Source organism: Homalodisca vitripennis, chromosome 1, assembly GCF_021130785.1.
Source record: "Homalodisca vitripennis isolate AUS2020 chromosome 1, UT_GWSS_2.1, whole genome shotgun sequence".
Classification (NCBI taxonomy): Eukaryota; Metazoa; Arthropoda; class Insecta; order Hemiptera; family Cicadellidae; genus Homalodisca; species Homalodisca vitripennis.
The window spans coordinates 58,220,034-58,238,607 of NC_060207.1; the positions used below are offsets into that span (position 1 = coordinate 58,220,034).

An 18,574-nucleotide genomic window follows, 5' to 3' on the forward strand; every position below is an offset into this window, starting at 1 on the left:
AAGCTTAAAAATAGCCTCCCACCTTTTGTCATAAAGAAACTATCAGCATGAGAGTTACTTTTATGAGACACAAGACTAAACCTAAAAGTGTGCATGAACATCCTATCATATTACCTGGACAAAATCTCTGTGATCATACAATCATGTTTTATTTTCCTGGATGAATGATCCATCTATACCTAAATTTGTGACTAGTAATTTACATTGAAAGTTTGGTTGATTTTTATTTACATTTTTTGGGGGATGGGAAATGAATAGAAAAGACTTGTTAGACTTTTGACCAATATGTAGATGGATGAAATTTATAGAAATGTTCCATGACTAACTAGTCCTTGTTTGAAAACTACTTGTACACAATGTGGCAGATGATACAGGTATGGATGTGGAATCAGAGATTGAAGAAAAACAAGCTTTCACTGTATATTATTATTTTCAATCACTCATTTTGATAATCAGAAAAATGTCTCATTATCCATTACGCTACTACCTGAACATATAACAACAGAGAAATCTACATTAACAAAGGAAGGCATATGCTTTGGGGTCTAAAGAAAATGCTCTGATTTGAACTCAAGCATATATTGAGAAGGAGGGTGGGATATGTAAATTTTGCAATGCAAAAAATCCCTCTTGATACTTGGAAACAACTTTTTACTGAGAAAATTGCAATAATGTAATAAGTTACACAAACGTGTATACAACTGAAAATACACCAAAATTGTCTAGACATAGAGATGTTAATACAGCTACACCAATTGAAATGAAATTAAAGATTGAGTTCATTTACATAGCTGGTGGTATGAAAAGCAGCCACCTTTAGAAAGCAGATAACAAATCTGTCGATTTTCGTTTGTTTGTTGTATTAGATGTGATGATATCCTTACAAGAGATGATAGATCGGCTCTTTATAAAATGTTTCTTTAAGTGATTTATTCAATGACTGTGTGAAAAACTATTTGTAAATCACTACAGATGAGATGTTAGGATCATTTTATGAACACTGCAATGTACAAATTTATACAAAGTCAAAACCAGCCAAATAAGGTCCAAAAATTTATGCTGTAGTCTAGCCAAAGACTTTCTACACACTCAAGTTATTGCTCTACCTTGAGAAATACCGTGATAAGCCTTTTGTAGTCCACCATTCTGCCAGTGTTGTCAATATATGGATACTTTAGCAAGAGTTAACGGTCACACCAAACACAGCAATAGGCAGTCTGTCACTAGTTGTGCTCAGAAGTCAAGTGTACTACCTCTGCCAGTGTTGTCAATATATGGTTACTTTAGCAAAAGATTTAATGGTCACACCAAACACAGCAATAGGCAGTCTGTCACTAGTTGTGCTCAGAAGTCAAGTGTACTACCTCTGCCAGTTTTGTCAATCGTATGTCAATATATGGATACTTTAGCAAAAGAGTTAACGGTCACACCAAACACAGCAATAGGCAGTCTGTCACTAGTTGTGCTCAGAAGTCAAGTGCACTACCTCTGCCAGTGTTGTCAATATATGGTTACTTTAGCAAGAGTTGCTTCTCAACCAACGGTCACACCAAACACAGCAATAGGCAGTCTGTCACTGGTTGTGCTCAGAAGTCAAGTGTACTACCTCTGCCAGTGTTGTCAATCGTATGTCAATATATGGTTACTTTAGAAAGAGTTGCTTCTCAACTAACAGTCACACCAAACACAGTAATAGGCAGTCTGTCACTAGTTGTGCTCAGAAGTCAAGTGTACTACCTCTGCCAGTTGATACTCTATTTGAAAAATGTTGGTTCTTTGTGAACATCTCTCTTACAACCGTGACTGTGTGTCGGGGAGTGCTTAGTGTATATTTCAATATGTTGTTATTGTTTTATTTTTTAATACTCTACTAATAAGATTTTAAAATTGTGAATATTTATTTATTCTTTAATTAAACCTGAAGCATTTTAAATGTCATTTTAACAAAGACATTCTAGTACTGCAAGATAGTTGTGTAATCACTGTGACACAATTAATTGATTTTTATTATTTTGGTATTGTGCAGTAATCTGAAAGCCTAAAAATTAAAATTAAATAAAAGAAATTTAAGAGGTGCAAGGAAAAAGTGGTTGTTTTTAGCAGGAATTAGACAGTGACACATTAAAAAGCATTCACTCTAAATTAAGAAAAACTATGCTACGTGATTTCCTTTTAGTTTGTAAGATATATGCTTTTAGAGAACACATACTTTGTATTCATATAAAGTTTCAAAGCAACGTTTATTACTTTCTTATTTATAGAAAAAAAACATATGTTATATGCTTCCATTATTTTTTCTATTAGAATTATAATAAAATTATAAATTTCTAGATGGGGAGCATGTGCAGATCAGTAGAATTTTATACCAATTTCCAGACATTTTGTAAATTTATGTCTAATCCATGCTGCTAACAATCCATTTGGTCAGAATAATCTAAATAATTGTTGGGCTCTCAGTATACCATTATTTATATTAATACTTACTAAAAATCTATTTATATTAGTTGAACAGTTTCTTGAGATTTTCAAACTCATAGAGCTGTTGTTCAGGGGTAGTACAACATTGTTTAAATATATATTATTATATATTATTAAACCCATTTAAAATTAATTCTTAAGTAAAAACTTTATTTGATATAAAACATGTTATACATTATAGGCAGCTGAATATTTTAGTTGCTAAAATGTTAAGAATTAAGTATAAAAGCAGATTAGTACTACTACAATGTGAGAAAGAGATGACAAGGTACTGACCGACGCGGCTGTCTTCTGTGTTCTCCGGCTGGATCTGCAACTGCACTTGAGGCACTAGGTCTGGGCCAGAGTTCTCCTCACTCAGCTGTCGCTCCTTCTCCTTGGCAACTTCCAATATCCTGTAAGATTCACAATCAGTACCAACAAGTGGACAACTAATTCAATCTACTTTACAGTAACTTAATTATTAAAACTGGCATTGCAATTGTTTATAATAATTAAGTGCGCTATGTGTCAATGGCTGATTGCAGAGCTAGTCTACCATTACAGGAATCAGTAAATAAATTATAAGATCGTCAGCACAAAATTGGACTTAACAGTATTAAATTGATGTTGTCGTTGATAAATAATTAAAAAGACAGGAGGCCTAAATTAGAGCCTTGAGGCAATCCTGAACCAAAAATAGAACTCTTAGGATACAGTTCAATAATCTTACTTTAAATGTGTTTTTTGAAAGGTAAGATTTGTTTGACCCAGAAAATAATGTTAGGAGAAAAACAAAAAAGAGTGATGGTGGAGTTTGTCAAGTCTTTCAGAAGGCGAGGTAAATAGTATCAATGTTATATAGTCACTGGCAAAAATATAAGTTTGTGGTAATCGAGTGGCCTATAAGGGAACTGTCTTATAGTAGAGAGAATTACAAACCTTTCTAAAAAAAAAAAGAAAAAATGATTGAGTTTTTAGGTTCTTCAAGGTAAACCAAATGAACCGATACAACAGGAATAACAATGTTTTATTAACTCCCGAGTTAATTCTTCACCCTCTCAGATTCCTCATCCAATTGTTTTCATAAAATGATTATGTTATAAAAGCAAATTAATCTCCAAACTTTGGAATCATTCAGAAGTATAAGTATTTCATCATTACTTATACTTCTGATGAAGAATCCCTTTAAAATGAATATTTTTTACAGAAGTAGTTAAGATAGTGGTCTTTACCATTTCTATAATACTCCTTCGGCAGCAATCCATTTTTACTTGTATCTGCTTGTTTTGATATACAATATCAATAATTTAAAAATGCTTAAATATTTTATATGCAAAACCTCTTTGCTGAAACAAAATGACCTAATTGGTTAAATTCCACTTAACCCATTAAGGAAGGAATTAACCTAGTCTCTCTAGGACTGAATGTTTGAAGTGATTTTGGCAAAAATGCATGCATGTACTAAAATATTAATAGAATGAGTTTGGAAACAGATAAATTAGGCAATTTTTCAGGACATTTTAGTCTATTTTGTTGCTCTACGATAGTGTTTGTTACTTTCTCTAATAATTTTTTATTTAATTTTTGTAGTATATATTAATAAAAATAATAAGCAACTGTTAATTTTCTATTACTTTTCTTGTTTATCTGTTTTAATAATTTTTTATTCAAAACAACACAATGTTTTTTACATGGAAAACCAGTTTTATTTGATTACTTAATTTTCACGCATAATAACAAAATAATCCAAATTAATTTACATTTTTTCACTTTTTGATGATTTTGTTTGTTTGTTACATTTAGTTGTTATTATTAAAATGATAATTAAAATGCATTATTTACATTACATACAAATACCATTCATTTACTTTTTATAATTCACTTTTGTGTCAGTCCTTGAGTATCTTTTATATCTCAATGTCACTTTCCAAGTTTCTGTCTACTTCTGAAGTAAGCAAATAGTATTGTTCCATGAGGTAGCGTAAGAACTAAAAACTCATTCAACAACTATAAACAGGTAAACACTAAACATTGAAAACACAATACATAGAATGTAAGACGAACATTGAAGTGACGAAAATTGAGCATATGGCATAATGTAAACAATAACAAAACAAGCTATTAGTTGTAGATGGAGCTTATATTGGTCACTGTTAAATTACATTAAAAACATAAAACCAATATTTAATACATTTTATTGTTTTGTGAGGCCTTTCGATATCCAAGATATCTTCTTCAGACACATCACAAAAGCAAGATTATTTAGTCCTGCTCGGCCACAACGAGTGACACTCGGGCAAGTTCCCCAATTGGTTAAGGTATATAAAATATTTTCTTCTCTTTATCAGTATATTATTTCTCATAGAGATATTTCTCACAGAGTTATATATAAAACCTTAACAACAGTACAATAAGCCAATATGTAAATTCTAATAAAAATTCAATTACTTTTGAGTAAATCGTAATTTTATCCCAAAACAATTCCCACAAAAAAAGATTGTAATAAGCAAAATCTATTCCACATGAAAAAAACGTATATATTTTGTTGTGACATAGAGCCTCTGAAGTAAAGATATCTATCTTCATATACCTAAAATTATTCTTCCTCATATACCTTTGGTTGTGCCTCCTGTTGATGATGATATCGTTCTTATCCCTCTGCAACGTCGACTGCTTCTTACGAAGCTCCTCCAGTACCCTAACCATCTCCGAGTCTGCCACATCTAACGCTGTCTGGCCCTGCCAGCCACACAATGCCATTAAAATCTCTCAACAATTGTACATTAAGTGTAATTTTTCTCAACACTCTAGAGAAAAGTTAGGTCAAGTTAAAATTGGCTGAGAGGAAATGGTATATGTATATGGAAATAGATACAGTTAGACAGAAAAATGTTACTTTGTTAGGTACAAATTTTATTGTTTTAATAGATATTAAACAGAAACCTTAAAATTCTGAGACATTAGTATACAACCAAACAGTATACATGAAAGAATGGTGTTAAATTTTGTAAGATTTGGTGTTACTCCAAAGCTGCATTATATGAAATTTATTGGTAAGCCTATTCCACTTTTACAAGTGATTTACATCAAGTATTGATGAATCTTGTAAATACCACTCACCACAACATTCTTCATGTCCATATCACAGTAATGTTCAACAAGCAATTCACAAGCTTCCTTCTGCCCCCAATGTGCGGCGGCATGCAGCGGTGTCCAACCGTCTACATCCTGTGAGTCTACGTCCGCTCGAGCTTGTAACAGTAGTCTGCAACATCACACTCTTCAAGTAAACTGAGCCTAGAAACGGTTCCCTGACATTATAGTTACAAATAGTCCGACAGACCCTTACTTACTCCATGACTTTAATATATCCCTTGGCAGCTGCAACATGAAGAGCAGTGGCCCCAGTCTTGGTGTGAGGTGTCTCCCTGACCTCCCCTGTCATCAGCCACTCTCTAGCATCCTTCAACATCATCCTCTCTTCCTCGTTACGAGCTTCATCACAGTCTATACCTGCAATACAAGGCAAATACAAGGTAAATTCTGGTTAAGTTTGCCCCATAAACAATACTAAGAATAATACATAAACAATACTAAAGAACATAAAGGAACACCTTCGCAAACACATTATGGATACAAAGGTGTTCTGATTATAGAAGCTTTTGTTATACATTGCCCTCTAGGTATTAATGCACATAAGGAAATAAAAGGACATAAATGGAAAAGGAATGAACTGACAAGAAGGGAAGAGTGATAACATCCACTAATACTCCAGGCAAGTTCAAAACAATCTCCTGAAGCGATGATATTTTTTATAGTTAAATTTTACACATTACACACTCAGATTTCTGAAACCAGAATACTCACAAATTATGTGTCTAACAGTTAAAAGCATGTAAATGATTTTAGGTTGAAGCATAAATCTAAGTAATATTTAGCACTGCTATGTGAATGAGACTTATATTATGATCTATTTCTCATCTTTGAATGATTTTATCAGGGTTTCTGGAAATCATTTCGTTGTCTGCCCATCTGTGCAATAATTGTTGATAAAAAAAGTCCTAAAGACTTGGAACATTGGTACATGTGTCCCTTTTAGTTCAAAGAAGAACCCTATTGATTTGTAGGTCAAAATATCAAAGAGCAGTTTATCTATCTCACTGTCCAAGATAACGTTTGATAGAAAGGTCCTAGAGACTTGGAACCTTGGTACATGTGTCCCTTTTAGTTCAAAGAAGAACCCTATTGATTTGTAGGTCAAAATATCAAAGAGCAGTTTATCTGTCTCACTGTCCAAGATAACGTTTGATAGAAAGGTCCTAGAGACTTGGAACCTTGGTACATGTGTCCCTTTTAGTTCAAAGAAGAACCCTATTGATTTGTAGGTCAAAATATCAAAGAGCAGTTTATCTATCTCACTGTCCAAGATAACGTTTGTTAGAAAGGTCCTAGAGACTTGGAACCTTGGTACATGTGTCCCTTTTAGTTCAAAGAAGAACCCTATTGATTTGTAGGTCAAAATATCAAAGAGCAGTTTATCTATCTCACTGTCCAAGATAACGTTTGATAGAAAGGTCCTAGAGACTTGGAACCTTGGACAATGTGTCCCTTTTAGTTCAAAGAAGAACCCTATTGATTTGTAGGTCAAAATATCAAAGAGCAGTTTATCTGTCTCACTGTCCAAGATAACGTTTGATAGAAAGGTCCTAGAGACTTGGAACCTTGGTACATGTGTCCCTTTTAGTTCAAAGAAGAACCCTATTGATTTGTAGGCCAAAATATCAAAGAGCAGTTTATCTGTTTCACTGTTCAAGATAACATTTGATAGAAAATCTATAGACTTGAAACTTGGTCAACGTGTTAATGTACTTATTGACATTCGAATAATCAGATAAGAATGATAAGGTTACCAAAGATGCATGCATACTCTTGTCTGAAAACTCAAAATTGCCTTCATATGAATAGACTTTCCACACTTCCTAAGCTCTCCTCAAGCTTTACTTACTTTGATCGCTTATCTTTACCACTTTAAATTTTCTTGTTAAGTGAAACTTGCATTCATGTCCTTACTTTAATTCTTTCTCTTAAGTATTACAACTGTATATGTTGTAATTATTATTCTATTGTAAAAAACTTATCTGGGGATAAAATTGACAGGTTTATTTACATATTTTGGGTAGTAGATGTGTGACCAAAATTTATTAAATTGCTTGGATGTCTAAATGTCATATCAGTCTACATGCTGTGTAAATGCTATTAAAGAGTGGTAAGGCTGAGCATAATTCAGATAACAAACTTCAAATGTTGAATGCCACTTTTTACTTAATCAGCCAAAGGGGAAAATATAATGGGCATATTGGTTTGAATTCCAAGTTCTCTAGTATTAGATTAGTTCATCTAATTGCTCTTTTCCTTAAGATAATTTGACCTTAATATAATCAAGTACACTAATGTAATGGATAATATAGTTTACAACCAGAATAACAGGTTTTTTTTACTATTAGTCTTAGGTACAATCACTCCACCCATGTCTGCCTACTGTGCATGATGTTTGGTCCTGCATTGTTATAAAGTGTAATCAACTATACTAATGTAATGGATAATATAGTATACAACAAGAATAATAGGAGTTTGACTTTTGGTCTTGGGTACAGTCAGCTTAGCCATATCTACTGTGCATAATAAGATTCCTTTATTGCTTGAAATGTTTTCCTCATAAGGCAAGTTTAAGACTAGAAAAAAGATAAGTTGTACAAGAGACCAGGTATGTAGGACTCATTCACACAATTATTTGATCTCATTTATACTTATTCCTCTACGATTGCTACATAACATAATATTATGTATAAAAATATCTGAAAGCATTACTGTGATTATATACCATGATCAGAGGATAGGTTTATACCTTGGTCATCTATGTGCTGCTGCAGCATATCCTCCATTTCGTCTGACTCAGCAATGTCGACAGGCAGCTCTCCATCATTGTTCACGGAGGCTACGTTGGCTCCATGTTCTATCAGGAACCTGGAAAACACCCACTGCATTCTCATACATTCATACTAAAAGAAGTACGAGGCCTGTTCAAAAAATATTTTAACTATTTTTAAAATTATTTATTTATTCATCACTATAAATTTTGTTCCCTTCAAAGTAATCCCCATTACATATTGTACACTTGTGCTAACATTTCTTCTTCCAATCCTCGAAGCACTTAAAAAACATTTTTTTTTAAATCTTGTTCAGCTCCTTCTTTGATGCCATCTTTATCTCGTCAATCGTAGCGTTGTGTCATCCTTTCAGGGACCTCTTCAGTTTCGGGAAAAAAAGTCACAGAGGGTCAGATGTGACAAATACAATGGCTGCGTCATCATTAGTGTGTTTGTTTTGGCCAAAAAAGTAACAATGTGTGAACAAGGGCATTACCGTGGTGCTAAGTCAATTCTTTTTCTTCCACAAAGACGGCGTTTCTGGCGGGTTGCTTGCGGCAAATTGCGCATAACTTGCAGGTAATATTCCTTATTGACATTTCTATCCTTTGGCAAGAACTCATGATGCACCACATCCCTGCAATCGAAAAAAAAAACTGTAAGCAAAACTTTTACATTCCACCAAACTTGGTGGGTTTTTTTCGGTCTTGGCTCATGGGTCAGCTTCCATTGGGATGATTTAGATTTGGTTTCTGCTCCATAACCACAAACCCATGATTCGTCACCAGTCATGACCCTTTGGAGCAAATTTGGGTCATCGCAGACAGAGTCCAACAGCCCATTAGCAATGATAATGCGCTGCTGATTTTTGGTCAAAATTGAGCAATTTTGCTACGAATTTCGTGGCAACCCATCTCATGCCCAAAGTAATAGTAAATATCGAAAAGCATGAGCTAATCGATATGTTCAGGTTCTAGGTAACTTCTCTGACGGTGATTTGACGATTGGCCAAAACTATTTTGTTCACTTCATCAATGTTTTCGTCTGTTATTAACATGCCCGGGCTTCTGGCACACTGTTCGTTCTAATCTTTTCAGCCCTCTGAGAACATTTTATACCACGATAAACATTGCTCGGTTCAAGGTAGCTTAATTTAATTTTTAACAAAAAATGTTTATATAGATTTTTTTATCTAGGAACAAATCAAAGATAAGTCACGACACATGAAAGCGAATCAGCTGTCAACTATTAACTGAACATTCAAAAAGGTTAAATTTGTTTACATGTATACCAACATAACGCCACAAAAAATGTTAAAATCAGTTAGCAATTATTGTATGTTTCCCCTCAATAATGCCATTATATTACCTTATTTATTAGAGTATGTAAAGTAAAAATAAGTTTTTTTTTTTGCTTTCAACAAAATATATAAAATGTTTTTATTTTATACTGATTTTTAAAATTATATTATTCAGCCATTCCATTGTTACGAAAGAAAAATTTGGACAAATTTCTGAGCATTTAAAACATTTTTTTGTGATGTTATTTTGGCAGATTTTGAGTGTAGATGTTCAAAACCAATCAATGTTCTATATTTCTACATTACCATAGTCTAAAACACATTTATAAAATGTAAATATTGTAGGCCATTTCTAGGATTTAATTTTTGTTACCAACTGGACAATTTTGGACATTGCACATTAAACTTGTTAAATATAATCCACATTCCTGTGAGTTAAAAAAGTAAATAAATATTTTTAATTCCATAAACTTATTTATATGTTATATTTCTGTATCTTTTCTCATTTTCCGGTCAATACTACAAAATGAGTAGCTAATTTAGTTGATTCTTATAAATATATACATGTTACAGATGGGACAGAATGTTTACCCCAATTAAAAGAATAAAAGTTGATGTATAAAAATTAATTTATTGAACAATAGTGTTTAAAATGTCTAGGTAAAAAATTAATGAAAAAACACACTTAATATAATGATTGCACAGGCTCAAAATTGTAAAGTCAAAAATCTTTTTAACAAACTGATAGATAACAATTCACAGTCTGAGTTGAGGTTATGGCAATATGCCAACCATTCCACTATTTAAGGAAATAGCAATTCATTCACTTTAAATGTAGTCATACTACTGGTATTGTCTTTTGGAGTATGAGAAAAGTTGTTAACTGTTCATCTTACTCTGTATTGCAATTACGTACCTATGGTAAGTATGATTCCTGTTTTGTCGTAAGTGCTGAATGAGGTCTGGCTCAATGTCATCCTTTAAAATTCTTTGAAAATCAGCCTCAAATTCTTCTTCACTCTCTATAAACGTCATTGTAAAGAGTCCTTTTCGTGAATAGGATGGAATGATTTCTATCAGGATTGTCAGAATCCAAGTTTTATCAAGCTCTAAGCATGCTGTATGATGTGCAGCTATTTGAAAATGAGAATATCATCAGCTCGCTGGGTAAACATAACATAAGCAGGTAAACAGGGCACTGATTATCTCCTGAGATACTGATAAGGCCATGGATAACCAAATAAAATCGCTCAGTCCAGTAATCTGGTCACAATTGTCATTTTAAGTGCATCAAGTGAAAATCATTTGGAGGAAAAATGATCAATGCACAGATTGAGCAGTGTATTGTGATTTAGTTTCTGATTAAACTTCAAAAATCAGCTACCAAGTGTTTGAATATGTTGAATGAAGTTTTTGGTGACTACACTGTCGCATGTTTTTGAAAGGCACAAATAGTTTTGTGAAGGCCAAGAAGAGATGGAAGTTGACAAGTATCCCTCTCACGCTTGCACTTTAACTACTGACGAAAACATCCCAAGAATTAACCAAATCATGAGATTGTCGTTTACCATCTGACTTGAAACCAGCAAGCTATTGCTGATCAAGTGTGGAGAACTGTAGAAAAACATCTCGTGGATTCTGCACCATGACAATGCACCAGCTTATAACGTCTTAACCATTCAACAGTTTTTAGCTGATAAGATGATCCCAGTATTGCAACATACTTGGCTGTTCTCCAAGATCAAAAGTCAACAGAAGCGAACACATTTTCAAACCATTGAGTAGGTGAAACAGAATGCGGCTCAAGTTTTGAAGGTGCACTCTAAAGATGACTTCAGCCCTACTTCAACCAGTGATAAATACGAATACAGTGGTGGATTGAGAGGAGAGTACGTCGAAGGGGATAAGAGGTAACAAAACTTTACTAATTTAACTTTTTACTAAGTCTCAATTTCAAATGGCAGTGCTTCTTACATTAATACATCAGCTGTATTATAAGTGTGCTGTATTATAAATGTTCCTTAGTTTTCTCCTTAGCCCTGGCTTCACGTTTCCACAATTTGTTAATCTCCTTGAATGATTTAATGATTTAAGTTTTTTTCATCTTGTATCCATTAAAAAAAATGTTCTTTCAATTTTGTATAATATCTTCTTTTTCTGTTGAAGCTGTTTAATTTTCATTGGTAATGAAAAATAAGTGTCTAAAAAAACAGTGGAATTACAAATAGAAATAGCTCAACAGTTTTTACAATCTAAATCTTGTGCAATTCATGTTTTGTATTATATTTCAAAAACGTTAATGACGGGACAAATTTAAATAATTATAATGATAAATTGTATGTTCAAAATATTCAATTTCTTAATGTTATGTTTTGAACAATTAAATTTATTAGTGTACAGTCTCTTGATAAATATATGTTTATTGAGGAAATGAAAAATCCTTACTTATCTCACTTACAGGACGCTTTGAATAAAAAGTTTTGAAAGAGTTTATATTCAGGCACATAGAACAATACAAACAGCTTTGTTTCCCTCTATAATCAGCTAATTGTACATTCATTTCATAGCCTTCAATCTGAACTCGAGGGCAAAAGAAATCAAATCCAAAAGCTATACTTAGTACAGGATTGGAGGCCTAGTTTACATAAAAAGCACATAAAATACATTTTTGATAAATAAGTATATTTTCATAATTTCACATATTTTAATTTTCTGTCATAATATGCCTGTACTTGTGCTGAGCTATAAAAAATATCCACTATTAGTCCTCTGTGAGCTTTGACTTTTCAGGTGTGTGATTAGTTTTCTTCCACATATTTATGTAAATCTACACAAGTCATATTAAGAAAAATCCCTTTGTCTTGGCTTATTTTATAAATCTCTTATGTGACACCTAAGCTATAATTTAAAACTGAATAGACTGCTAGTACCAAAGTGATATATTTATCTGAACTTTTTAAAAATGAATTGTATGGTCTAGTAATATAAACCTTTTTTAATCCAAATAGTTATTCTTGGCAAAGTTGCCATGTAAAAATCATCAATACACTTCAGAAATTCACAACAATAGTCACTATTTCCTTATGTGACACCTAAGCTATATTTTAAAACTAAATAGACTGCTAGTACTAAAGTGATATATTTATGTTCAAAAAATAAGTGATGTTCAAAAACTAAAGTATAATATCAGTACTGAAATGTTGGTCACAGCATATTATGCCTTTTTCCATTCCCAGCTCAGGTATGGTATAACACTTTGGGGAAACAGTACTAGTGCTAAAACTGCTTTCATTTGGCAAAAGAAAGTAATTAGAATTATTGCAAATGTTGGCAATAGAGTTTCTTGTGTCCCACTTTTTAAAAAATTTAGAATTATGACCCTTCCATCCCTGTATATTTATTGTACTTTACTTAGTATCAAGGAACAATTAGATAGTTTTATTAGTAGACAAGAAATACACTCCTACTGTACACAAGAAAAAAATATATGCTTGAACAGATGAATGTTCGATTGGAGAAAACCAAAGGCACTTTTATTTATATGAAGATTAAACTTTTTAATAAACTTCCTGAAAAAGCATGGCATGTGTCTATTAATAGATTTAAAAATGTTGTGAGTAATTGGCTTGTTGATAACACATTTTATTCTTTAAATGACTACTTAACCTGTGATATTAGTACGTTAATTTTTTAATAGTTATTATTTTGTTGATAGTTATCTCTTGTTATTTATTTATTGTTGTTAAATCTATTTCATTGTTAATTTTAATTTGTTGCATTTTTTATCTATTTATTGTTACTTTTTATTGTTTTATTGTTATATATTTATTGTTTTATTTACTATTTAATTTATTCTGTATATAATGTTTTAGATATGTTATATATATTTAACGAGATGCTGCTAATACCATTTTTACTTTTATTTTCTTTTTAATGACTAAATTGTGGCGTTATTCACATGTTCATATAAAATTTACTTTGACTTACAGTCTAATCATTACACTTGTATTATGGGGTTTTAAAGGTGTGATAGGAGTAGGTAGCCTTTTAGATATAATAAAAAGTGACGTTGTCCATTGCATTGTCAAGTGCTTAAAGACAATAAAGATTTCTTGATTCTTGATTCTTGATTTATCTGAACTTTTTAAAAATGAATTGTATGGTCTAGTAATATAAACCTTTTTTAATCCAAATAGTTATTCTTGGCAAAGTTGCCATGTAAAAATCATCAATATACTTCAGAAATTCACAACAATAGTTACTATTTCAATAGTTAAGTTAAATCCCATCAGAGCCAATTGCCAAGTACAGCAATTTTGACACAAAAATTGTTAACCCATCAGAACTTTAAAACTACTTACTAAATAATATAAATATACAAATTGTCCTTTGCAACATATGCCTCACCATCCAAACTCCTTTGAACAGAAAACAAACAAAAAATACCACCAATTTAACAGGTAATCTCCCAATGTTGAAACAGCTCAGTTTGTAACACATATGTCCAGCAGGTGTATTATCTTCATGATGAACTAAGAGATTCAATGATGTGACATCAACCACATTGCCATACGGTACATTATTTATAGCAGTCTTCTTTACAAACCAACAAGCCACATCCCACCAATTTTTTCTAATGATTATGCTACATTACTTTTAATCATTGTTTTCACTCAGTAAAGTCATTACAACATGTCAGTTCAGAAAATGTTTACAGTTTGCCAACATGCCTCAAACCACAAAAACCATGTAAAACTTTAGTACTCCTCTGTGGTCTGTTGATGTTTAAGTGAGCGTCTTGCTCTAGTCCTAATTCATTCGGGCTGAGCCAGGTAAAATATATGTATAGGCAATGTTTATTTTCATGACTAATATAAATAAGAAACAAGCAAAAGTGCTTGATGTTATTTAAGCAATATCTATATATATAAAAGAAAGTCGTGTTAGTTACACTATTTATAAGTCAAGAACGGCTGATCCGATTTGGCTGAAAATTGGTAGGGAGGTAGCTAAGAACTGGGAGAAACACATAGGATACTTTTTATCCCGTTCCCGATTCAGGATTACCGCCCCACTGGCCTCTAAAAATTACAGAAATACCCGTAAGAAATGCATTGCAGCAAACATATGTTATTACGTGAAAAAGCCTGTTCAAATTTTAATCAGCTGTTTCTTTGGAAAACATATATAATGCGACAAAAGAAACATATGTTTATATCATTTAATTACTATTTTAAATTTCTTTACACTTATAGTTTGAAAGCATAGAGTAAAAAAACTGTATCTTGAAATAAACAACTGTCTGAATTCCAAAATGTAAACAAACAACTGTTAATTTGATTGACACTTTCACAGCTGGCTGTGTCATTTTTCTGGGTTACTCAGTTCAAACAAAATGAAATCATGGCTACGGACATATAGATTGTCCTTTTCATTTTTACTTAATAATCAGTCAATCATGAAGTGATTTTTTTTACCTTTGCAATAATCTGTTGGTTTTTAAAAAAGACAAACAACTTATTACTTCGATTGCTTCCGGTTCGGATAACTTTTGTTTCGCACGCAATTAAACGATTTGCGAGTGTTTGTGAACATTGAGAGGATTATTATAAAGATGCCGCGACTCAGAAGATCAAATCTGTCTCAACAAAGCCGTAATGCAAGATGGCTTCGTAACGTTGTGAACAATTCTACTGAAGAAGAACGTGAAATCGGACGACAAGAGTGTCCGTGTTGGTATGGCCCGACTTCGTGCTTCTCAATCTCAAGAGCAAAGAGAGGAAGCCCGTGAAACAGCTCGCTTGGCTATGCGAAATCGGCGAGCTAATCGTACTGATCAACAACTAGATCAAGTTCGACACGCAAGAAGGAATACATCAGCTGTTTGATTTTGAATAGATCATCATTTAGTTATGATTGCACATATGATTACAGTTCGCATGTATCTGTACTTATTGGTCCAATGGATGTTGTTTGTGGGCATTGTAGTGCATTGAAGTTTGTTGAGAGTCGCTTGGATTGTGTTTGTCTTAATGGCAAAGTAAAATTGCCAATACTGACTCCCCCTCTTGATCCATTGCAATCATTGCTTTTCTGGAGAAACGCAAGAATCACGAATTTTCTTGCTAATACTCAAAAATACAATAGTTGTTTTCAAATGACATCATTTGGGGCAAACATAATTCAAGAACATGGATTTAATCCGACATTCAAGGTAATTAATGATAAAATATAAATATTTACTTTATTTCATGTATTCTTGAAAAATGATTTTATGTTTTTATTATTATTAGGTGCCTTAAATAAAATTGTTGTCTCAATTACATAAACTTTGCTATCTTTACAGATTCAAGGTCAAATTCAACCATCGAATTGTATCATTGCTACCAGTTGTGGATGGACAGTATAACTTCCTACAAATATACTTTATGGGTAATATTGAGGAGCAACTTGATCGCCGACATGAGATCAACACAGCAACGAAAAGAACAATTCTTTCAGATCTTCAGTGTTTTCCTTGATGAACATCATGCTTTGATCAGGCTCTTTAAGACTGCATTGGAGCGCATGCCAAGTGATGATTACAAAGTTGTGATAAGAGCAGACAAACGACCAGCTGGAACACATGAACGCAGATTCAATGCTCCAACGATAGATGAAGTTGCCATCCTGGTTGTAGGTGAAAACATGGAAACACGCGATATTGCTCTTACACGTCGCGATACAGGGCATCTGCAAAAAATATATGAAACCACACCGATCGTATGATGCACTGCAATATCCACTGATGTTTTGGCAAGGAGATGATGGATATCATTTCAATATCAAGATAATAAATCCATTAAATGGTAAATACTATTTTGTTGTATAAATTTTAGCTTTGTGAAGTTTTAGTTAAAATGAAAAAAAAAAAATTTCTTTGATGTCAACTAAGGGATTATAATGCTATTTCTTTGGGAAAATATTGAGCAAATAATAATTGATGATTCAATAATGAATAATGTAATAAATATATTTTAATCTTAACTTAATTAAAATGTTCTCAAAGATACTATAAATTGTATATAGAATATGGATATGTTCACTAATTTGTCCTCTTTTTTTCAGGCGAAGAGACGAACAAGAAGCTTTCTGCAATGAATTTTTATGCATACCATTTGATGATTCGTCAAAATGTAGATAACTATTTGTTGCGTTTTCGTCGGCTGTTTCAGCAGTATTGCGTTGATATGTATGTAAAAATCGAAACAGAGCGTCTTAATTTCATTCGGTTGAATCAATCAAGCCAAACTGAGATCAGAAGAGTATATCCATTTGCGCAATGCAATTAGCACTGATGGAGATACATCAAATATTGGTCGATTGACTATTCTGCCAGCGACATACACAGGTAGTCCACGTCATATGCATGAATATGCGCAAGATGCGATGACATATGTTCGTCATTACGGTAGACCAGATTTGTTTATTACCTTTACATGTGATTCCAAAATGGATAGAAATAGTTGAAATGTTACTTTCCTGTCAAACTTCAAGTGATCGGCACGACATCACAGCACGTGTCTTTAGACAAAAGATCCTGACTCTGATGAACTTTATTGTAAATCAACGTGTCTTCGGGAATACTCGATGCTGGATGTATTCAATTGAATGGCAAAAACGTGGTTTGCCCCATGCACACATTCTTATTTGGTTGGTAGAAAACATTCAACCAGACCAAGTTGATGATATCATATGTGCTGAAATCCCTGATCCTGAAACAGATCCAGACCTACATGATGTTGTAATCAAGAATATGATTCATGGTCCATGTGGCGTTATCAACCCTCAATCACCGTGTATGGTGAACAGTGCCTGTTCAAAACGGTATCCACGAAAATTAACGCAGAGACTATTACAGGCAATGATGGCTATCCTCTATATCGGCGTCGGTCAATCGATGATAATGGTCGAACTATCACAATAAAAGTGAAAGGTAATGATTTTGTGGTCGACAAACAGTTGGCTTGTTTCCATATTCACCACTACTTTCCACAACGTTTTAAGACACATTGCAACATTGAGTATTGCAATTCAGTCAAATCAATCAAATATGTCTGCAAATATGTTACTAAAGGAAGTGATATGGCAGTTTTTGGAATCCAAGCCTCCAACACCTACGATGAAATCATGCGTTATCAAGTTGGTCGATATGTAAACTGCAATGAGGCAATTTGGCGTATATTCTCATTTCCTATTCATGAACGCCATCCTACTGTTTTACATTTGTCGGTTCATCTTGAGAATGGTCAGCGAGTGTATTTCACCGAATCAAATGTGGTCCAACGTGCTGCTTTACCTCCAGCGACAATATTGACCAGTTTTTTTGAGATTTGTCAGAGCGATCTCTTCGCACAAACTTTGCTATACTCTGAGATGCCACCGATACTATACTTGGAACTCTTCATCAAAAAAATTTCAACGTCGGAAGCAAAGCGATGTGGTCACTGGTCATCCAGGTGTACGTTCTACAGATGCTCTGGGTCGTATTTACACAGTTAATCCGAAGAATGATGAATGCTTCTTTTTGCGATTGTTGTTGGTAAATGTCCGAGGGCCAACATCATATGAATCACTACGAACAGTGAATGGTATAGTGTGCCCAACATTTCGTGCTGCATGCCAAGAGCTTAAATTTACTAGAGAATGATATTCATTGGGACATGACAATTGCTTGAAGCGGTTATATCTGCAAATTCAGTCAGATACGGACATTATTTGCTATAATTATTTCTACATGTTTTCCATCAAATCCACGTGACCTGTGGAACAAATACAAGGATAACATGGCAGAAGACATTTTACATAGGCTTCGTGTTAGTATGAGAAATCCCAATCTCGAAGCTAA

At 33.2% G+C, this 18,574-nt stretch overlaps 1 protein-coding gene across 8 annotated transcripts in view; it reads right to left on the reverse strand.

The window, feature by feature from the left end:
* LOC124362207 (protein phosphatase 1 regulatory subunit 12A-like) overlaps window positions 1-18,574 on the reverse strand; it is a 176,899-nt gene that overhangs the window by 116,942 nt on the left and 41,383 nt on the right. For all 8 annotated transcript variants that reach the window (XM_046816564.1, XM_046816573.1, XM_046816555.1 and 5 more), the window contains exons 3-7: window positions 8,366-8,484; window positions 5,814-5,973; window positions 5,581-5,725; window positions 5,075-5,199; window positions 2,755-2,873 (exon numbers count right to left, since the gene is read on the reverse strand). In XM_046816564.1, the coding sequence (XP_046672520.1) occupies window positions 2,755-2,873; window positions 5,075-5,199; window positions 5,581-5,725; window positions 5,814-5,973; window positions 8,366-8,484 (668 nt within the window). The remainder of the gene's footprint in view (window positions 1-2,754; window positions 2,874-5,074; window positions 5,200-5,580; window positions 5,726-5,813; window positions 5,974-8,365; window positions 8,485-18,574) is intronic.